The following is an 18,981-nucleotide window of genomic DNA, read 5'->3' as shown; positions in this document are numbered from 1 at the left end:
TCTCTTAATATGTTCAATAGGTTAAAAATAATGTAAAAGTATTTGGAATTCTTCTGATGTTTTTAATGTTTTAAATTATTTTGTCATAAATGCACAAAATCCGCTGTCTACTGATGATACAACAGTCAAAATCATGTTTGCCAGCAAATAAATTTATTGCAAACGTTTTTACTATTACCGCCATAACTATGAAGAAGATTATTATTATTATTGCTTTAAAAAATTAAGGTATATTCTTGAAATATTAGTTAACAAGCCTGCCAAGTTTGAAATGTTGATAATCAATACAATCCTGTTAAAAGTTGCTAAAAATTAAGCTTGCTGTCTTAATCTACTCAACACGTAATTCGGATTCGAAATCCAATATAATATTTCGCATTCTCGCATAGTTGTGTTAATAAAGTAGACTCACCGAGTAAGCGTTGGTAGAGGGGGCGCTGACGTAATCGGCAGTAGAATGTACAGAATGCGATATACAATTTCAATAGAATCGATAGACAAGTTTCCCGATGGTAGTTGAATTTCACGTTCGATTTAGAATGATGATTATAGAACCGAGTAATCAGGTTAGATTATGATGATTTATACAGGTATATATGATTAACAATTGTTACGCGGTAGTACTTCCTTTAGGTTTCGCGTTTTCTATAGTAAACGGATTGACGTAAGTATTTATACAAATATTAATTCTGATCAAACCGTGATTTTTACAGTAACAATTTTCTCGCATTTTACTCATTGTAACGAAATCATTATTACTTCTCGAAAATATATTTTTCTGAATTATCAACTCAACCTCTTCTGTTTTGCCATCAGAGGGCATAAGCTAACAAATGATAATTTAACATTACAAATTACTGTAATATGCCATGAAATGAATATTACGGAAGTAATAAATTAGAATGACTGATTATAACATGAATTGCGGAAGTAATGGCTCGCTTTAAATAATCAATTTTGATTTTGTAATAGTTTTTACTTCTAGTATGTCGTATGTTCTTAGTTCATTTAACGATTTTGAATATTTAGGCTACAAATGAAACATAGAAGAGACTAATCACACAATCTATTCCCGTATTATTATCGACTAAGGTTTGCAAGTCACGCCCAACTATATCAGCTGTAGGATATTCAGGCACACAGATTTTTACTTTGTTGTTAATAATAAAAACACATATTTGTACATGATAATTGGTCTTCCCTTTAACACCGACGAGATGTTGTTAAACACTGTCAGCCTCTATGCTATTCAGCAGTTGAGGTGGACGCAGGGATTTTGTGGAACTAACAGTGATCTAAAATACCAACATCGCTAAAAGTTCCGCTACCGACAAGATACCCGTCGGTGGATTCGCGCTCTCTACCTAAATAGAACCAGAGAATATACATATGAAAGTGTTATATATTTTGTTCTAGCATGTCTTGCATTCTAGTATACAATATCAACGCAAATTCGAAGTTTGCAGCATTAGCTCGATATTATCCACTATTTATAAAATACTAGAAGTTCTTACAAATATAGAGGATAATATCGATTTCCCAGGTCTCACCACGAGGAGGTTGCTGCACAAGAGACCCGCAAAGGGAGACAGAACGAATGCAATATTCCTTCTGGCCAGAGTAGGGCAATAGTCAACTAATATTTAAAAATGACTAATAGTCTTCTTGAATGTTAGTCATAGCAAAATAGTCATTAGTCAAAACTTTTTGATTAGTTAGTGATAACTAATTAATAATATTAATGTATGTTAATCGCACAATAGTGACTGATGTCTAAAGATTCATGACTGATCATTAGACTGCGGATCTTTATGCAAAATAAAAAATGTCTGCATTGATTGCGAGACAGAGGAGCGAAATAAAAATTTCCTTCTTTCAATGAATTATCTAATGAAGCTGAAAACAATACACATTGATGTCTTTAAATCTTTTTAATATGTTCACTGCTTTAAATTGTGCCTACTCATTTTTGCCATAAATGCATAAAGATCCGCAGTCTACTGATCATTAACTACTAATTCACTAATAAGCAATAGCTAACGATTACTTATTGTTAGAGCTGTGACTATTTGCCATTTAGTTATCACTAACTAATCAAAAAGCTTTGACTAATGACTATTTTGCTATGAGTAACATTCAAGAAGACTATTAGTCATTTTTAAATATTAGTTGATTATTGCCCTGCTCTGCTTCTGGCTCCCTTTCTTACAACGACGGACTTATAGTAAATTACGCAGGTATGTCTAGTACTAATTGCGGAGCAAAATGTGTGAATCGGAGAAGAAGTTGATCGCCGTGACAACAATTATTCATAAATTCATTTTTTCTAGCTGTTTAATGTTTATAACCATTCCTTTTGCCAACGATGTCGACAAGCACTCCCTTGACCATTTGGCCATCTAATGTTTTACAGTAAATTCTTGATCTAATTCTTGATCTTACTGTGTTTTTCAACATATCGCTGCTCCGGAAGTATAATGACACAACTGCAAAAATTGAAATTTTACAGGACAAGCAAAAGAAAAATAATTCCAATTTGTCTTAATAGAATGGCGTATAGATTCGGTTTAATTCTTCTATGAGAGTAGTTTTAGACATTGTGGGTTATTATTGCAACTTTTAAGTTATTTCAATTTATAAAATAATAAATACCAGCCTCACAGTAACCAGTACCATGTAAATACATCATTGTTCTTCTGAAAATGCATCACAATTTTTACAGTTCTGTCGTTATAGGAGTACGGAAAACAAGTAAAAATATGAAGTTTTACAGTTGCGTCATGATATAATACTTTCGGAGCAGCGATATGTATTTCTGTTCTCACAGATCGATTCTGGGAACAATTATGTACAAAAAAGTGTAAGGAGATAATGTTCGTTTATGAAAATCAGAACCAGTCTGCGGATTTTGAAAATAAAATTACATTCATTGTTTAATAATTGTAGTAAACTGAAAATGGCACATTGATAGCCAGAAATTCTTTTTTTTCACCGCCTCGATTTTGTCAGAAATGTATAAAATCCGTAGTTTAATCATAACAAAATTTTATGTACAACATAAAACGAATAATTAACTTTCCGTGATATGGAAACGTGTGTACTAGGGATGGCGTGAACCGCTATTTTTGGATCACTCGTGATTTGATCACGTTCATCACATAGAATTGTTTTAAATATATAACCGCTAGAAATAATGAGTTCATCAATCTCAAAACATGGCTAAATATACATAGAATATCAGTCATTGATCGATTAATTTACCGGTTACTTATCTATCGCGGCTAAAAAGAGAACGCGATTAGAAAATTTGTATGAATAGTGGAGAAGAATATGGGAAAACACATGATTCATGAATGCCGAGAGAATGGTTTGTATTGACATATGAGGATCCTTTAACGACACGCCCGAAACCTCGGTCGATTTGTAGATGGAACGAGATATATTATTTTAGTTTCAGGTTTACACAAAAAGACCCTTCGTTCAGTTTATTTAACTTGGCGTTCTTTATCCGTCTTACTTTACCCGCGTGCTTCCTCCGTTTCCTTACCGGAAGCCACACAAATTTTTTCTAAAAACACTCTAATCTCTCTCGCATTGTGTCCGCAAAATTAATATTTTTGGAACAGTTCTGATCTAAATTTTCCATACTTCAACTAAAAAACATTGCAATATATTTTTAAAAAAGCCTCGCTTAGAAAATATTCCACATAAATCAACTGAAATATCATTTATGCATAAAAATCCAGTATTTATCAATAATAATCACTCATTCGACATTAAAAGAGCTACAAGAAATAATTTTTCAATACTTCTAGATTCTTCGATTGCATATTTCGTTCAAATTCAATGATAAAACGAGAAAAAAATGTTAAATGTAACACAACTTTGTTCTTTGAATGAAATTTTGTGTAACACTTCTTTACATATGGTAACTCAATTTACATATCTATAAAAAACTGAAGGTGACCTTGATAACTCTGGAAAACAAGGGTTGACATAAAGGTTCAATCAGCTTAAAGCTCTTCGTGAACCATGTTATTTTAGCTAAATTTCCGATCGAACTGCTAGCAACAGAGTAGTCTAAGCGAAATTATATTTTGATTGATAGACTTTTTATAGACTTACAAACTTTCATTTGCACACAGCTTTTTATAAACGATAAAAGATCGATTGAAGGGAGGTTTACAGTTGTAGAAATACTTTATTGGACTAGCTCTTAGACTTTGGTTACAACAATGATTAAAATAAAGTGTGTTATCGTGATAACGATCGTCCTTAGGAGTACTAATTAGTAGGTCAATAAATAGTCGATTAATAAGGCACTCCGTAATAAATATACATAGAACTCGCTGCTTGTCGTTTCACTGGGAGATACAGCACATTTCGTTCTCGAACAGAACGACGTTGTTCTTCTAGTTTCGCTCGTAAAAAATATTCGACTACCATGAATCGACGGGGGAAAGGGGGCTGATTAGAAATAGGAGAGCTGCGGCTCGTGATTGTGACGCGTTGACATGCTCTGATATCCAGGGTGATGGTAATTCTGGATCTCGTGTGCTCCTTGCTGACCACGGTACTGGTTAGGACTCGGCGTTGTCGAGGATGACACGTTGCAACTGTTGTTCATCAACATCGAAGCGTTGCTGCCTTGAAGAGCAAATGGCCACGACTGTAACGAAAATAGTGGAACAAGGTTCATTAACACGTCGAGCTTCTTCCCTCGAAACAATTTTCTATCCGATTCCTTTTCGTCTTCGAATCGTGACGATGATCATGAGGTTGCCAATTTTTATATGTTTACAAAACTCTTAACTTTATAAAACACGAGAAAACTTTTATAAATTAACATTTTTATGAAGATCTACGGTCTAATGGTGGGTATTAAACCAAAGTTATCATAGGTGTGTTCGTTTTATAATATTAATTCTTTTCAGAACAGGGCGGTTCAAAAGCCGACCATTTTAAAGTGAAATAACCCTTTTACGTTTTAAAAATTCATATCTAATATTTTATATACAAATTTCAAATGGTCTAGTGGCTTCTGGGCCACCATGTAGCCATACCTAATTAAAGCGACGGTTTTTGTCAACAATATAGATCCAGTTGACAATAAAAAACAGTGGAAGAACGAACTCGAAGAACAAATTAAAGATCTCGTAATTGTGGTTGCTGGCGTTCTTTATTGTTTATTTTTCTAGATGAAAGGAGGCACAAGTTTCTGTTGGAATGAATCGGAACCGTGGTATTCGACAATGTGCTAGAAGATATTCTTTTCTACGGAAACTAGCATTCATCTGACAGAGACGAAAGTTCAATCATCTTGTAAAGCGCGAGGAATAAGACATCGTTCTTCGAATAACGGAACTAACTTAGAATTAATGGTGCAAAGGGTGGGTGGAAGCTTTGAAAGTGATTTGGTCCACCTGGAGAGACATAAACACAGAACATCGTCTGCAAAGACGACGCGACGTTTGCCGTTGCGACGCGCCGACTGGATCCACCTGGATCCTTTGTTATTTCATGAAGTCATAATCATGATCCCGAAAATCGCGATTGCACACGAACGGAATAAAAGAGTCGTTGACCAAGAATAACTTGTTCTGATTATTGTCAAATCATTATCGGACGTAACTCTAAAAACCGTTTCGCGTTGTATACAACAATATAAACTAAATTAATAGCGAACGTACTAATTGTATAATACTGTCTAAGCAGATAACCAATTGCGTAGGAGCATAGCAGAATGTTATTGGATAAAATGAGCAATATTTGTACGCATGTACGTGTGTACGTATGTATGTATGTATATTAACAGCTAACCCTATATACAGCTAAATTTATAAAAATAGAAAATCAGAAATAACAGAAGAATGGTAAAATTACGATCGCCAACAGATCGCAAAAATTTGCCCATTTGCCGTGTGCCTAATTTTGTTAATGAACCCGTTTTGGCTTCTCCTTACAGTATTTAACAAGGCTGGATTCAACGAAGTCTAAAATAAGACTTTTCTCGGCTAAAACAGTTTATGATCGATATTATTGGAAAACGTAATAATTCTGTGAAACAAGCTGAACTAGTACTAGAAAATGATGCTAGAAAGAAACGAATGTCTATGTAGCTCGTGTGTGTAACAATGAGTATGTCAGTTGCGAAAATGAACTCACCAGAGCCAGCGACAAAGACCTGGTGGTCTCGGAGTGTGCATCCCCGTCGTCTCTGAGAACCGCTCGAAGATGAGCGATGTAAGTCGCTGCGAGTCTCAGGGTGTCCAATTTGCTGAGCTTAGTATCGGCTGGGACCCAGGGCAAAGTGGTCTTCAGCCTGCAAAAGGCTTTGCTGAGGACTCTCATCCGAGCTCGTTCTCTCGCATTCGCCGCGTTCCTCGGCGCACGGTTATCCAAATCGTCCCTGCTATACTTCTCCTCGGACGCAAACTCGTCTTCTTCGGCGTCGAACGTCGGTGTTGAGGCACGTCGCTTGCGTGGCATGATCGACAATTATCCTACACCTACGCACGAGCTTCCTCTAAATTTCCTCGCAACCCCGGAACCGATGAAACTGATCTAGAACTATTTGTCTCGGCGAAATCGATTATCGATCCGATCAATGCAATCGTGACGTAATATGGAGAGATTCGATACCGCCAATCGGGATGATTCGAGAATTAGGAATGTCGCGCCGGGTCACGAGGCTCACGCGAAACTAATTGTGTTTGAAAACTCTCCGCTAAGTGACACGCGAGAGGAGAGACAGGAGCGAGGGAGGAAAGAAAAAGAGTGTTGCCGGAGAAGAGGGAGTTTTGGGACGGGCCGAAAATCGGGCGGAGCTTTCCGAAAGCGAAAAGCGTCTTCCTCAAGCCTGGCCACGGCCTCCTCCCTCGCTTTTCCTCAGACACTTAGCCAATCGTTCGGCTCTGCGTCATTTGCAGCCACCTGGACCATCCTTTCTTCTATCTTCGGACGAAACGCACACGCACGATCACCGCTTTTTCTTCGAGGAAGCCGACCTTTGCCCCGTTTCCTACATTTCCGGATATCCGTGATGATCCTATGCTCGTTCCCATCGTTTTTCATTCCGTGGTTATAGTTATAGACGACGAACTTACACTTCTTCACTTTGGATGTACATTCCGGATCATTCATCCTGATTTCAGAATCCACCGATTATTTTATTCTAAGATCTTTTTCGACGTTTTATTGCGAAAACGCTACACATTCAAACCTCTGTGAAAACTTCGATAAATTATTTTTGTTACTGAAACCATCGTAGATTTCAAGATTGAAGCTTCCTCTTTGCACCGACACCTTAAAAATTGATGCTCGATCTTTCGATCGATCGATGATAGTAGTTTCATTAAGGTTTAAACGAAAGGTGTACAGCTAATCTTGCAGTTGATCGTTTTCGTTCCACAAATCAGTGAAACAAAATCGAGATTTTTCGACATCCATCTCAGTTTCATTAACGAGAAAAATTTTTGATTTTGAATAGACTCTTATCTTCTCTTCCCTTTTTTTCTTTTCAGACCTTCAGCCAGAAGGAAATGACCGTCTAATCTATTAATCCGGTCGAAATCCGTATGAACGAGCTGTCAACCATTTCGTTGAAAGGAGGATTCGAAATGGATCCTGTAATTCGAGGTTTGCGGTGACCCCGGTGATCCTGCTTAGCATCCTGAAGAAGGAGCTGAGTTATTGCTCTACAAATTAGTGAAAGTTCCTCCGCAATTCGACACCCTTCCATGTAATTGGCCATCGCTCCTTCCCGGTAGAGACATTACGAGATCGATTTGCGTGTTACAGAGAATTCTCCTAAATTATATCCTAAAGGAATCAATCAATCAATTCGACTTTATTTTATATTATTTGAAAAATTCTATGGAACTACGATTCCGAAAAATTTTTAATTAATATTGTTAGTTTGTAAACACTTACCGGAACCAAAATAGATTTATTATGTATCACTCACAATTGGTTTTGTAGCGATCAGAAATTATTTAATCACGGAGGATACGTACAGTCGGTCACAAAAATATTGGGACACTCGCAAAGAGACGATAACTTTTTTAATATTGGACCATGCGATTTGAACTTTCTTCGAAAGCAAGAGCAATTAGTTTACTACGGGATGTGAAAAGAAATTTTTTGAAAAATTGCAATAGATCGGAATTGTAGAAAAAATACTAAAAGTTGCATTTTCAACTTTTTTATGTGGGCCTTTATTGAAAATTTAAAAAGTATATTTTGTAGATCTGTGTCGATTATATGTACTGTGAAAGCTTTATCGAACTCGGTTGATGCGGGTAAAAATGACAGGCATTGAGAGATGTCAGAATCTTTAGATTTATTGCTGTTACAGGCCGAAAATCGTGAAAAATTGCAATTTTCACCATCTTTAAACGTTTGTAGCCCATTTTCAGAATATGTTTAATAGATCTACAAAACGTACTTTCTAAATTTTCAATTTAGAAGCCCACACAAAAAATTTTCGAACTGCAACTTCTAACATTTTCTCTACAGTTCTCAATATTCAATATTTTTGTGACCGACTGTAGAAGCAAATAATATTATGAGAAAGAAAGTGTAAGCTCTAAACGGTTGGAGTGGTTGGAACTGAGAACTTTTTCTGGAGCATATTCAATCAGAATTACGATTAACAATGACTTCTCCGGCATTCGCGTTACCGAGACCTAAGCGCACGATCCTAATTCAACAATTTTCTGTCGAGAACATCGAACATGGATGAATTTATTGATATTTATGACCGACGGATTTTTACTTATTTAATCCTTTGCACTCGCTTGTCTAGTGTGACTCGACATCGGAGAAAGAAAAATGTAAATAAAACGGGTTCTTCCTTTATTTACACACATAAATTACAACAAAGTTTGAGAGCTATGTTCAACATAATCAGTAAACAAAAAATTGATCAAAATAAGTAGCAGTCGAGTGTCTGTCCTTCGAAGTAAATTTCAAACAAAACACTTCAAATAGCGGGGAGTTGTGGGCAACAAAATTGAAAAATAATTCGGAATGCAAAGGGTTAATCCCAACAAAAACATCCTATAAACAGGAGCCAAGTTCCTATGGCCGTAAAAAGTTGTGAGATCAAACAAAATACGGTCAAGTTCGTGAGCTTAGAAATACCTCTTGCAATACTGAAAAAAGCGTTTGTAAAAATTAGTTTAAAAGAACGCTATTTAATTTTTAAAGAGTTACATGGAGGGCTAAATTATTCAAACACTTGGCCGTTACTTTTTAAACCAATGGCCATAAAAGGTGTTGGGTAGCGGCCAAGTTTGAATAATTTAGCCCTCCATGATAACTCTTTAAAAATTAAATAGCCTTCTTTTAAACTAATTTTTAGAAACGCGTCTTTCAGTATTGCAAGGCGTATTTCTAAGCTAACGAACTTGGCCGTATTTTGTTTGATCTCACAACTATTTACGGTCATAGGAACTTGGCTCCTGTTTACAGGATGTTTTTGTAAGGATTTCATTACTTTTTGTTGAAATTTCATCAATTATCAAGTAGGTATCAAAGAAAAAAATCCTTTTCTAATCTGCAAGACAACATCCAAATTCAATGTATCGAAGATTAACACTGCCGGCGACGCGACGCTCGGCCCCCCCCCCCCCCCCCCGCCCCGCCACTATAGACGATGCTCCGTGCAGTTTCTTTTGTTTAAGTTAGAGGCGTTAGAGCGATTGTTTTTTTCATCAATATCTGTTGTGACTTCGAAGCTAATAAAACGTATACTTATGTATGTTATGCTTCTATGTTCTATCCTACGTACCTATTTCGTAATGTTTTTTTTTCAATACAACCCCTTTAAGGTGTAAAATTTTAAACTGGTGGACCTATGTACCAAATTTTAAGCTTGTAGGGCAATGCGAAGTACCCAAAAGATTTTGATGATCTGTCTGTCAGTTAGTCAGTGACAAAAGCAATTTTTGAGGTCCTATATCTCGGAAACTACTAATGTTGGAAGATTAATGTTTTGTCAATATTGAGACATGATAGTATTTAACAAGTGTACGAAATTACATCTCTCCATCTGCCTCCAGTGCCGAGTTGTAAGCCTCTAAAAAACGGCTAAGTTGTTTCGTGTAAAAGGAAATAGTGCGAGAACTTGGCTGGTGCACTACCGTGCACCTAGATTTCTTATAAAAGATACGTTTCTCTGCTGTTTAGATTTTTATTGCTGCATTATACCGTTCCTTTAGAAACCAAATGTACATTGTAATTATACACTTTAGATACTGTCTACATGGATGCTGGGCTTTGTGTTGTTGTTGTTGTTGTTGATGTTTGCGATGTGGTAGAAGAAGCAGGTCCTTTCGGAGTGGTAGAAGTCGGTGGAATTATGCAACCGTTCTTTTCCTCGCGTATTGTCCAATCGCATATTCTCAAATCGGGGTTGAAGTAGAGTCCTACAGGGCAATCCATCAAGAAGGGGTGGCCTCTGTCGCATAAATAGTAGGTTGTGCATTTGTCCGGGTTCCCGATTAAGGTAACGTCCGCTTCATTCTCTGACGGACACTTCACGGCTGCGGCGGCTATCTGAACGACAGCCACGGCAATTACAATGCCAAACAAACCTGGAAATAGACAAAGTCATTTTATGCCCCTGCTACCCTTAACAGGATATTCTCGATCGCAATCGTGAACTGGTGAACGTCGAGTTTCAGCAACACAGGTGGTGTTGGTTTCAGAGGATCATCGCAAGAATAAATTGCTGGCAAAGCCTCCGATGAGGATTCTATTTTGTTTATAAAAATATTATTATTGTATTGCAGAACTTACCACGCATCATGATCGGCTTTCTGGTGATCTCGATACAACAAGAATCGTAGGAACTATGATCCTGGATCGTTCCGAACTACCTTTATACTTGGCAGCACAGATTTTTGCCACTGCAATATCAACTAACAATCTTATCAATCTGGAAACGGACACTTATCGTTTATCTAGTTTATCGATCTCATGATGTAACCCGCACACAGGAAACGGATTATTACATCCACAGATTGATACATTAAGAAAACTGTTACTTTTTACGATGTTTTAGAAGATTCCTTCTGATTCGAAAATTTTTTTTTGCTACTCTTGAGATTTATTCAACCAATAAAGTTAACGTTATTACTTCCACGTGAAATATTTAATACATTGACCACTCAACGAAAAATTAGCTAAAATCAAATCGAAAGTTATTTAGGAAACGGAATATTACTGTTTCAATTCGCTCGCGGTACACTCACTCGATCGGTGTGAAAATTAATTTTTCAATCTGAATAAATAATTCAATAATATATGTGTTAAGAAAGTCGTTTAGAATATTTAATGCTTATTATTCAATTTAACAGAAGTACAATACTTTTCCATTGATTATATAATTATAAAGGATTTTTATTGTAAGTGGTATAAATAAAACTGGTATCGAGGAAAAATGTCTTCTGATATATTAACCTCACTCTCTCTGTAAAATTGAAAATACTATCGCACCATTTCTGATAGCGATCATTGTTTGCACGTCTGCAAAACTTGCAGCGGAAATGAATGTATGTATCCGTTAAGAGTAGATTAGATTAATAGATATCTATTTGTAGGAAAGTGGAAAATAGTGATTTGTACAGTGCAGTAAAGTGCAGCTGTTTGTTTTCTAAAAGAAAGTAGAATCAATCTTCGAACATAAATGTATATCAGTTATTATATATCTCCAGTACTTTTTACTATTTATAATTAATTTGAAATAAAAAGAAGTCCCTCGAGACTTCTCCTAGGATTGAAACTTGAATTTTTGGCATAGGCAAGTGGGCACAGGTCGGCGCGGGGATAACGTGAAACTTCCCAAGTAGCCACGTACGTCCCTAAAACGTACGGTTCACGTCCAAACGTCCTACGGCCATTCTGCGTACGTTTTAGGGACGTACGTGGCTACTTGGGATTAGGCCGTCCACACACGGATCGATCGTCGATTCGGTCGACGCGATTCCAGTCGCATGCGATTCCCTCTCCACGTGATCTCTATACGTATAATATGTATACCTATATGTATAATAAAAATCAAATGCTGTTCGTTGGTCACGACATCACGGGAGAACGGCTGGACCGATTTGGCTAATTTTTTTTTTAATGTTCGTTGTAGTCCGAATCAGGTTTTTAGATTTTAAAAAATTGGAAAAGATTCACGGAAAAATGGAAAATTCGGGAAAAACTAAAAGTGCTTTTAGAATCATATTTCAATACAACAAAAAAACGAACGTCGTAGCTTTTAATCAATATTTCAATAGAACGTCGCAGCTTTTAATCAATATTTCAATAGACATTTACATTATCGACGTCTGTTTGCATTATCGACATTATAAACATTCGCCAGTTAGTTAATTTCGATTACAATTTATTCGCGAGCTCGCAAAGCTAGCGAGCTACAACAACCCTACTCGCGAAGCTCACGAAGCGAGCGAGCAACAACTCCCCTCTAGTTTCCAATGAAAATGAATGAAGAGCCGCACACTGAAGTCGCGTGCGATCGGAAGCGAAGTTGGAAAATCGCGTGGATCGTACGATTCGCGCGACTCATGCAGGTAAGTTTGTGCAGTTCATGTCGTTTAAATGATTTGGCCATTATTTTTTGTAGTTTGAGTGCATTGCATTCTCTTCGATATGGTCTATGTATTTAGGTTACGTAAGTTATTATTTATTTATTACCTTTATTATCTTCTTTTATATTATTACGCATACTAATGCCATTAAGGTAAGCTTTTTATTTACATAGTTGAATATAATCATGTAGGTTTATGAAAAACAAAAACAAAAGGCAAAGTAAAAAAAAAATTGAAGTCACAGGGATTGATAAACTGTTGTACAATTTTCTGTGGAGTGGGAGTGTTCTTAGGGAGTTGTCTTCTCAGGTCGATTTAATCCGGAAGTATTACAACTTGGTATATTGAGCGAAGATTGAGGGAAATCTATTGAACTTCCACCAACCTCATCTATGAGGAGCAATGCTCAACTGAGGAGTTACAAAAGGAGAGTTTCACAACGCTACTGCAAATCGCGGACGTGCCCATCTCCGCTGATCGTTGGAGCGGCGAGGCCTGCCCATGTGTATAACAAACTACATCTACGACTACTATTTCTACAGACGAGTATAGTGACAAGGTAGTAATGAATGAAATGACGTCGCATCCGAAGATGCGAGGCCATTGTAGTTACCCTCTTGAGCGACAATTTGTCGGGGCCACTTCGGCATATAGCCTCTTCTTTTTCTTCGGCGGTCCACCAAACATCTGAAACCCTAAACGTGCTCGTAGCGAAAACGATCGACGACTTCCGAAACGAATCACAAGTTTCGAAAGGAGCAGATCGTTCCGCTGGTGCGATCGAGCAGGTGCGCATCGTTTCGAAACCCTAATTCGCGCGCGTCCGCGAAAAGCTACACGAGCAGGAAGAATCGAGCACAAAGCATTAATTCGAACGTCATGCCTCATTCGATTTAGCTTCGAGACGAAACTACCAGCTCTTCCGGTGACTGACTACCGCGCGAATCGCGGCCTACCCGAAGGAGAAAACGGTAGCCAGCCCCGGCCACTACCTATTTAGAACGAACAGTCACACCAAGAAGGTAAGTTACCTACCTACCTAGACCTATATTTAAAATATGGCAAAAGACAAGCTTTCCAACACATTCACAACACGATCTCCACACAGACGCCAGGGTGCAACAGCCTAACACCTAGAGAGAACGTCCCGGGACGCCTCTGACACCCTAACGTTCGAATCACAAGCACACTCTAAGGTACGTACCAGTTTCCCTGAAATTGACTGACAATGTTAGTGATCATTGCGGGATAAATCGAAACAACAGCTGAATTAACACTGAATTTAATTACGCGCATAATTTTTAATATGGCATGTTATTTTTAATGAATTGATAATGCTACGCGCGCACGCATTCCACGAAAATCCATGTAGCATGTCACAGATTAACGGGAATATGTGCGCTACCGAATCTAGTTTAAAAAGCCGACGCAATTCCACTGCCTAACTACAGACACACACAAGTAGAAAATACGTCGTGCACGATAAACTAACATTGTCACAGATGTTGTCTTTGTTCATCAAGGTAGGTGGCCTCAGACATCCAGGTTGGCAGCTTCGAAGTACATATTCAGTATCCTTAGGGCTCTGTAACAGAAAGAACAAATTCATTTAATATCAATCGCGTCGAAGAATAAATCCGAATTAATAAGAAATAAATAGTTCAAGTTAAATATTTAATAATTGTTTATTAATAGTTTGAAAAGAAGATATTCATTAACACAGTTTAATTGAAAAGATAATTGGTACTCACGCTCACGTCCTTTATCTTGCTTAAAGAAATCACGAGGCGCTGCGTCTCGATCTCGATTGTCGAATATCGATCTCGGCTACAATACCGTGTTTGGAACGATCTGTAACAGAAAGAACATATTCATTAATTTCAATTCACCAATAGTCAGAGACAAAATCCGAATTAATAATAAATGAATAACTCAATTTGAATAGAAATCAAAATTAATTTCAACGGAAAATAAATAACCTTGATGTCTATCATCTTAATTAATATAAAATAAATAATTTAAGTTAATATATATTTATTATTCATTAATGTTTTTAAAAAAGATGTTCAATAAAACAGATTAATTTTAAAGATAATTACTTACGCTCACGTCCTCTCCTGCTTGTAGAAAGTACGACACGAATCTGCGTCTTGATTTCGATAATCGAAAAATTTCGATCTCGGCTAGCAATACCGCTTTTAGATCGAATCTGAACTCAGAACTCAGAACTCAGAAAAAAACGAATTCAGTTGTTTCAATTGTCCAACAGTCAGAGATTAAATCCGAATCATCAATAAATAATACAATTTGAAAAGAAAATCGAAATTTATTTGAACGGAAAATAAATAACCTTGATTTCTATCAACCGACATGAATTCAAATACAACTGATCGTGAATCGTGACGACACAAGAGTAATTCAAGTTGAATATTTATTTATTGTTCATTAATGATATTGAGAAAGGTGTTCAATATCGCAGTATAATTGTAAATATAATTTGTACTCACGCTCACGTCCTCTTCTGCTTGAAGAAAGTGCGCCATGACACTCAACGTTTCGCTTTCGATTATCGAAAGCATCGTAGTATCGATCTTAGCTATTTATATGATTTTTCGAACGATTCTTTTCCCACGGAATCTGTCACAGAAAGACCAAATTCATTAATGACAATTAAGAATTCAATACAATTCAATACAATCAGAATTAATAATAAATAAACAATTCAATTTTAATAGAAAATCAAAAGTAATTTGAAAGGAAATTAAACTAACTCGATTTCTATAGAACGACAAGAATAGTGATGCAATTGATCACCGTGACACAAGAATAAATCCGAATTAATAGGAAATAAATAATTCAAATTGAATATTTATTAATTGTTCATTAATGGTAGTAAGAAAGATGTTCAATGTCGCAGTATAATTTGAAAAATAATTTGTACTCACGTTCGCGTTCTCTCCTGTTTCAAGACAGTCCGCCATGATGCTACGTCACGATTCGATTCTCGATAGCATCGACCTCGCTCCCAAGATGCTCTTTCAAACGATTCATTCTTTTCCCGCGGAATCTGTAACAGAAAGAACAAATTCATTAATTCCAATTGACAAACAGTCAGAAACTAAATCAGAATTAATATGTAGTAAATAAGCAATTCAATTTGAATAGAGAATCAAAATTAAACAAACTTGACTTCAATACAATTGGTCGTCACGAGTCACGACACAAGAGTAAATTATTGAGAGAAGGCAACACGATTTGAGAATAAATTTAAATCAATGAAGATTAAATAAGGTTAAACTTTACCTCCGGAAGCCAGAAATTGTTGCTTCTTTCTTATGTAATCCTGTGGATTTTGGCGAGAAAATGCCAAAAATCTACGCTCCACCAGCTCTGGCTCCACAATCCTACGCGGTCAGTGGTTCAAAATGCGTGTTTGCGTTTGATTGGTAGAAATGCCCGTGCTCTTGTTGTGCCACCTAGCGCCAGTCTAATAGTGGGTCCATTCCGATTCACGCATGATGCGCATACACTGTATAGTGTAGTATAGGAGTCTCTATGCATACACTATACAGTGTATGCGCATCATGCGTGAATCGGAATGGACCCAGTATCTGGTCGGTGCGTGATTCTATATCATTCTATGTATATCTCGTCGAAGCTATATATGTAGCTTCTTATAGTAACTTTTACTTTCGGAGTACATTTTATGAAGTACAGATGAAGTTGGATGAAGTGTCATGAAGTGTTCAACACTGGGGTTCAGCAAGTTGAATATATGAACTTGTCTTTCAATCTATTGGTGCTATTGACTTCGTAAAACATTCTGAGACTATGGTTTGAATAACCCATTTTTAAGAACTGTTATTTTTTTCAAGACGAGAAGAGAAAATGTCACCAACGAGGGGATATTTACGCGACTTAAGCGATTCTGGTAAGAATTAAATAATTTTCATTCAACTACACATTTTTTCTATTGAATACAGAACCTTTGAAACAGCATACTAATTCTAATTGATTTATAAAAATTGTTGTCAGGTTCAGAATCAGATTATCAATCGGAGCCTTCTAGTTCAAGTCATAGTGGTTCGCCATCTAATACAGCGAATTCTGGTCAGAATAGAAATTCTGACGATGAAAACGATGCTAGATCGGGAGGATCGCATGTTAGCGGAAGGTCTTCTAGATCAAGTAGCCCATCTGCAGAAGGAAAACCTGATTCTAGACAAAATTCCAAAAGTCCCTCTCCAACTAGGTCAGATTCCAGACACTCGAGCGTTGGCTCTGCGAGGAGTGAAAAATCTGGTTCGCAAAGGTCCAGAAGTGCTTCTCCAAAATCGGTTGCATCTAATAACAGCGAATCGCAAAAATCGAGATCAGGTTCTCCGCAAGAAAGGAGATCGGAAAGTCCAAAATCCGCAGAGTTAGTAAACCATTGTTTTGTCAACTTTTCCATTCTTTATTGCTCATGTATATTAAATTTCAGAAATTTGAATTCTCCTGGTCCTGAAGGTAGTAAACCAGCAGATTCCGAACAGAAACACAATAGCCCTGAAAACAATAAAGAGGATAACGAATCTGAAAAGTCTTCAAAAATAAGAGGTTTGTAACTGGAGAAAATTAAATTAACAAAAATTATTGTTTTCCTTGTATTACAGGTAGCACGAAATCGAATGAAAGCGATGGAGAAGGTAGCCCAGTGCAAAAAGAAGATAACAGCGACTCTGCGTCGGAACAAGACGATGCTACCAAAAGAGTAAAGCCATTAATAGATTCTGATTCGGAAGGTGAACCTGCTGAAAAAGGAGCTGTAGCCCCAACCGCAGATGCTCTTTTCGGAGATGCTAGTGACATTAGTACGGACGATGAAAAAGACAAGGAAGAAGAAAAGAGGGAGAAAAGTCGTAGTAAAAGTAGAAGTAGAAGTAAAAGCAGAAGCAAAAGCAGAAGTAAAAGTAGAAGTAGGAGTAGAAGCAGAAGCAGAAGTAGAAGTAGGAGTCGTGGCCGATCCGACAGCGGCGGCGAGGGCCCGAGTCAAGGAGTTATCGAGGATGTAAGTACGATTGATATTAATATAATATAGTAATAATAGTATAAAGGAAGTCATTTTTTTAGGATGTAGATAAGGAAAAGGAAGAAGAACCCGAACCTCCTCCAGAAACTAGAATCGACGTAGAAATTCCAAAAATTACAACAGATTTAGGTCGTGAAATACATTTTGTAAAGCTTCCAAACTTCCTTTCGGTAGAAACACGACCATTCGATACGGAAACATACGAAGATGAGATCGACGAGGAAGAAACTTTGGACGAAGAAGGTCGTGCTAGATTAAAATTAAAGGTGGAGAACACTCTTCGTTGGAAAGATGTCTTTGATGAAAATGGTAAAGTTATTAAAGAAAGCAACGCCAGATTTGTAAAATGGTCAGACGGTAGCATGTCTTTGCATCTGGGTTCCGAAATTTTCGATGTATATAAGCAACCGCTTCAGGGTGATCACAATCACCTGTACATTCGTCAAGGAACTGGCCTCCAAGGTCAGGCAGTTTTTAGAACTAAATTGACATTCCGGCCGCATTCTACAGAATCCTTCACTCATAGAAAGATGACAATGTCGCTTGCCGATAGATCGCAAAAGACTTCTGGTATAAAAGTATTGTCGCAAGTAGGAACCAACCCAGATCAGAATAGATACGAAATGATTAAGGTAAGTTTAATTTAATCAATTCAATTATACCATCAAAGTATTCAGAGACTGAGTTTTAATTGAAAATATAACATTTGTAGAAAGAGGAAGAGAAATTGCGTATAGCGATGAGAGTTCAAAGCAAGACTAAGAAGAGTACTACAGGTAGTAGAAGTACCGCAAGATCAGTTGGCGGCTATGGCGGTGATACTTATCACGACGATGGTTCGGAAGAGGAAGGTGCCATTTCTTTGGCAGCGATTAAGAATAAATACAAGAAAGGACTGAATGCCCCTGTGAAAGGCAAGTATTTAATAGTATATGTAGATTATTTCTAAAATACTTGATTTGAACAATTCAAGAATTATAATTGTTCTTTTACATGTTTAGCATCAAATATATATTCGTCGGACGAAGAGGGTTCAGATTTCGAAGCTCTCAGACCAAAGAAAAACATTAAAGGAAAAGTTCTGAAAGATTCAGACGAGGAATCGAATTCCGGAAGTGGTTCGGAAAGCGGAAGAGAAGATGACAATCAAGGCGATAACGCTAGCGATTAAAATACTAAATTTTCATTAAGATTACTATGTTTTTGTACTATACAGAACGAATAAATTAATTTCTGATTTATTTATTGATAATTTTTAACTTCGCAAACATACACTAGTGTTTTATGAAAACTTTATAAACATCCTTC

At 36.9% G+C, this 18,981-nt stretch overlaps 3 protein-coding genes across 4 annotated transcripts; 1 reads left to right on the top strand and 2 right to left on the bottom strand.

Annotated features, from left to right (window-relative positions):
* Positions 1–1,858: 1,858 nt before the first annotated feature.
* Positions 1,859–9,206, bottom strand: Hlh54f (basic helix-loop-helix domain-containing transcription factor HLH54F). Its single transcript, XM_076423255.1, has 2 exons — positions 6,166–9,206; positions 1,859–4,669 (listed from the first exon to the last, which is right to left on the bottom strand). The coding sequence occupies exons 1-2, from the start codon at positions 6,487–6,489 to the stop codon at positions 4,472–4,474; spliced, it is 522 nt and encodes a 173-aa protein (XP_076279370.1). The 5' UTR covers positions 6,490–9,206; the 3' UTR covers positions 1,859–4,471.
* A 453-nt stretch (positions 9,207–9,659) lies between these two features.
* Positions 9,660–16,056, bottom strand: LOC143209112 (peritrophin-1-like). Of its 2 annotated transcripts, XM_076424400.1 has the most exons (6): positions 15,906–16,056; positions 15,548–15,669; positions 15,110–15,239; positions 14,354–14,453; positions 10,804–14,187; positions 9,660–10,598 (listed from the first exon to the last, which is right to left on the bottom strand). In XM_076424400.1, exons 5-6 carry the CDS (start codon positions 10,811–10,813, stop codon positions 10,264–10,266), a joined length of 345 nt encoding a protein of 114 aa, XP_076280515.1. In that variant the 5' UTR covers positions 10,814–14,187; positions 14,354–14,453; positions 15,110–15,239; positions 15,548–15,669; positions 15,906–16,056; the 3' UTR covers positions 9,660–10,263. The 2 variants fall into 2 exon arrangements, 1 of the variants encoding a protein (XP_076280515.1); XR_013009046.1 differs by lacking the exons at positions 15,110–15,239; positions 15,548–15,669; positions 15,906–16,056 and adding an exon at positions 14,706–15,077 and having other exon boundaries at positions 10,457–14,187.
* Positions 16,057–16,300: 244 nt separating this feature from the next.
* On the top strand, positions 16,301–18,914 carry Atu (Another transcription unit). The gene is made up of 8 exons (XM_076424383.1): positions 16,301–16,401; positions 16,478–16,533; positions 16,638–17,022; positions 17,086–17,201; positions 17,258–17,652; positions 17,715–18,305; positions 18,386–18,587; positions 18,675–18,914. Exons 2-8 carry the CDS (start codon positions 16,491–16,493, stop codon positions 18,842–18,844), a joined length of 1,902 nt encoding a protein of 633 aa, XP_076280498.1. The 5' UTR covers positions 16,301–16,401; positions 16,478–16,490; the 3' UTR covers positions 18,845–18,914.
* Positions 18,915–18,981: the final 67 nt, after the last annotated feature.

This window comes from Lasioglossum baleicum, chromosome 5 (assembly GCF_051020765.1).
Source record: "Lasioglossum baleicum chromosome 5, iyLasBale1, whole genome shotgun sequence".
Classification (NCBI taxonomy): domain Eukaryota; kingdom Metazoa; phylum Arthropoda; class Insecta; order Hymenoptera; family Halictidae; genus Lasioglossum; species Lasioglossum baleicum.
The sequence above is the reverse complement of the archived record's forward strand: the minus strand, read 5'-3'. Positions and strand labels throughout refer to the sequence as shown.

Bases quoted from the DNA above. Each gene is read 5' to 3' on its own strand.
- Hlh54f (XM_076423255.1), bottom strand. From the start codon at position 6,489: ATGCCACGCAAGCGACGTGCCTCAACACCGACGTTCGACGCCGAAGAA. The intron at 4,670-6,165 runs GTGAGTTCATTT...TTTTCGTTACAG, and splicing joins GGTCTTTGTCGCTGGCTCTG to TCGTGGCCATTTGCTCTTCA.
- Atu (XM_076424383.1), top strand. From the start codon at position 16,491: ATGTCACCAACGAGGGGATATTTACGCGACTTAAGCGATTCTG. The intron at 16,534-16,637 runs GTAAGAATTAAA...AATTGTTGTCAG, and splicing joins ACGCGACTTAAGCGATTCTG to GTTCAGAATCAGATTATCAA. The intron at 17,202-17,257 runs GTTTGTAACTGG...CTTGTATTACAG, and splicing joins AAAGTCTTCAAAAATAAGAG to GTAGCACGAAATCGAATGAA.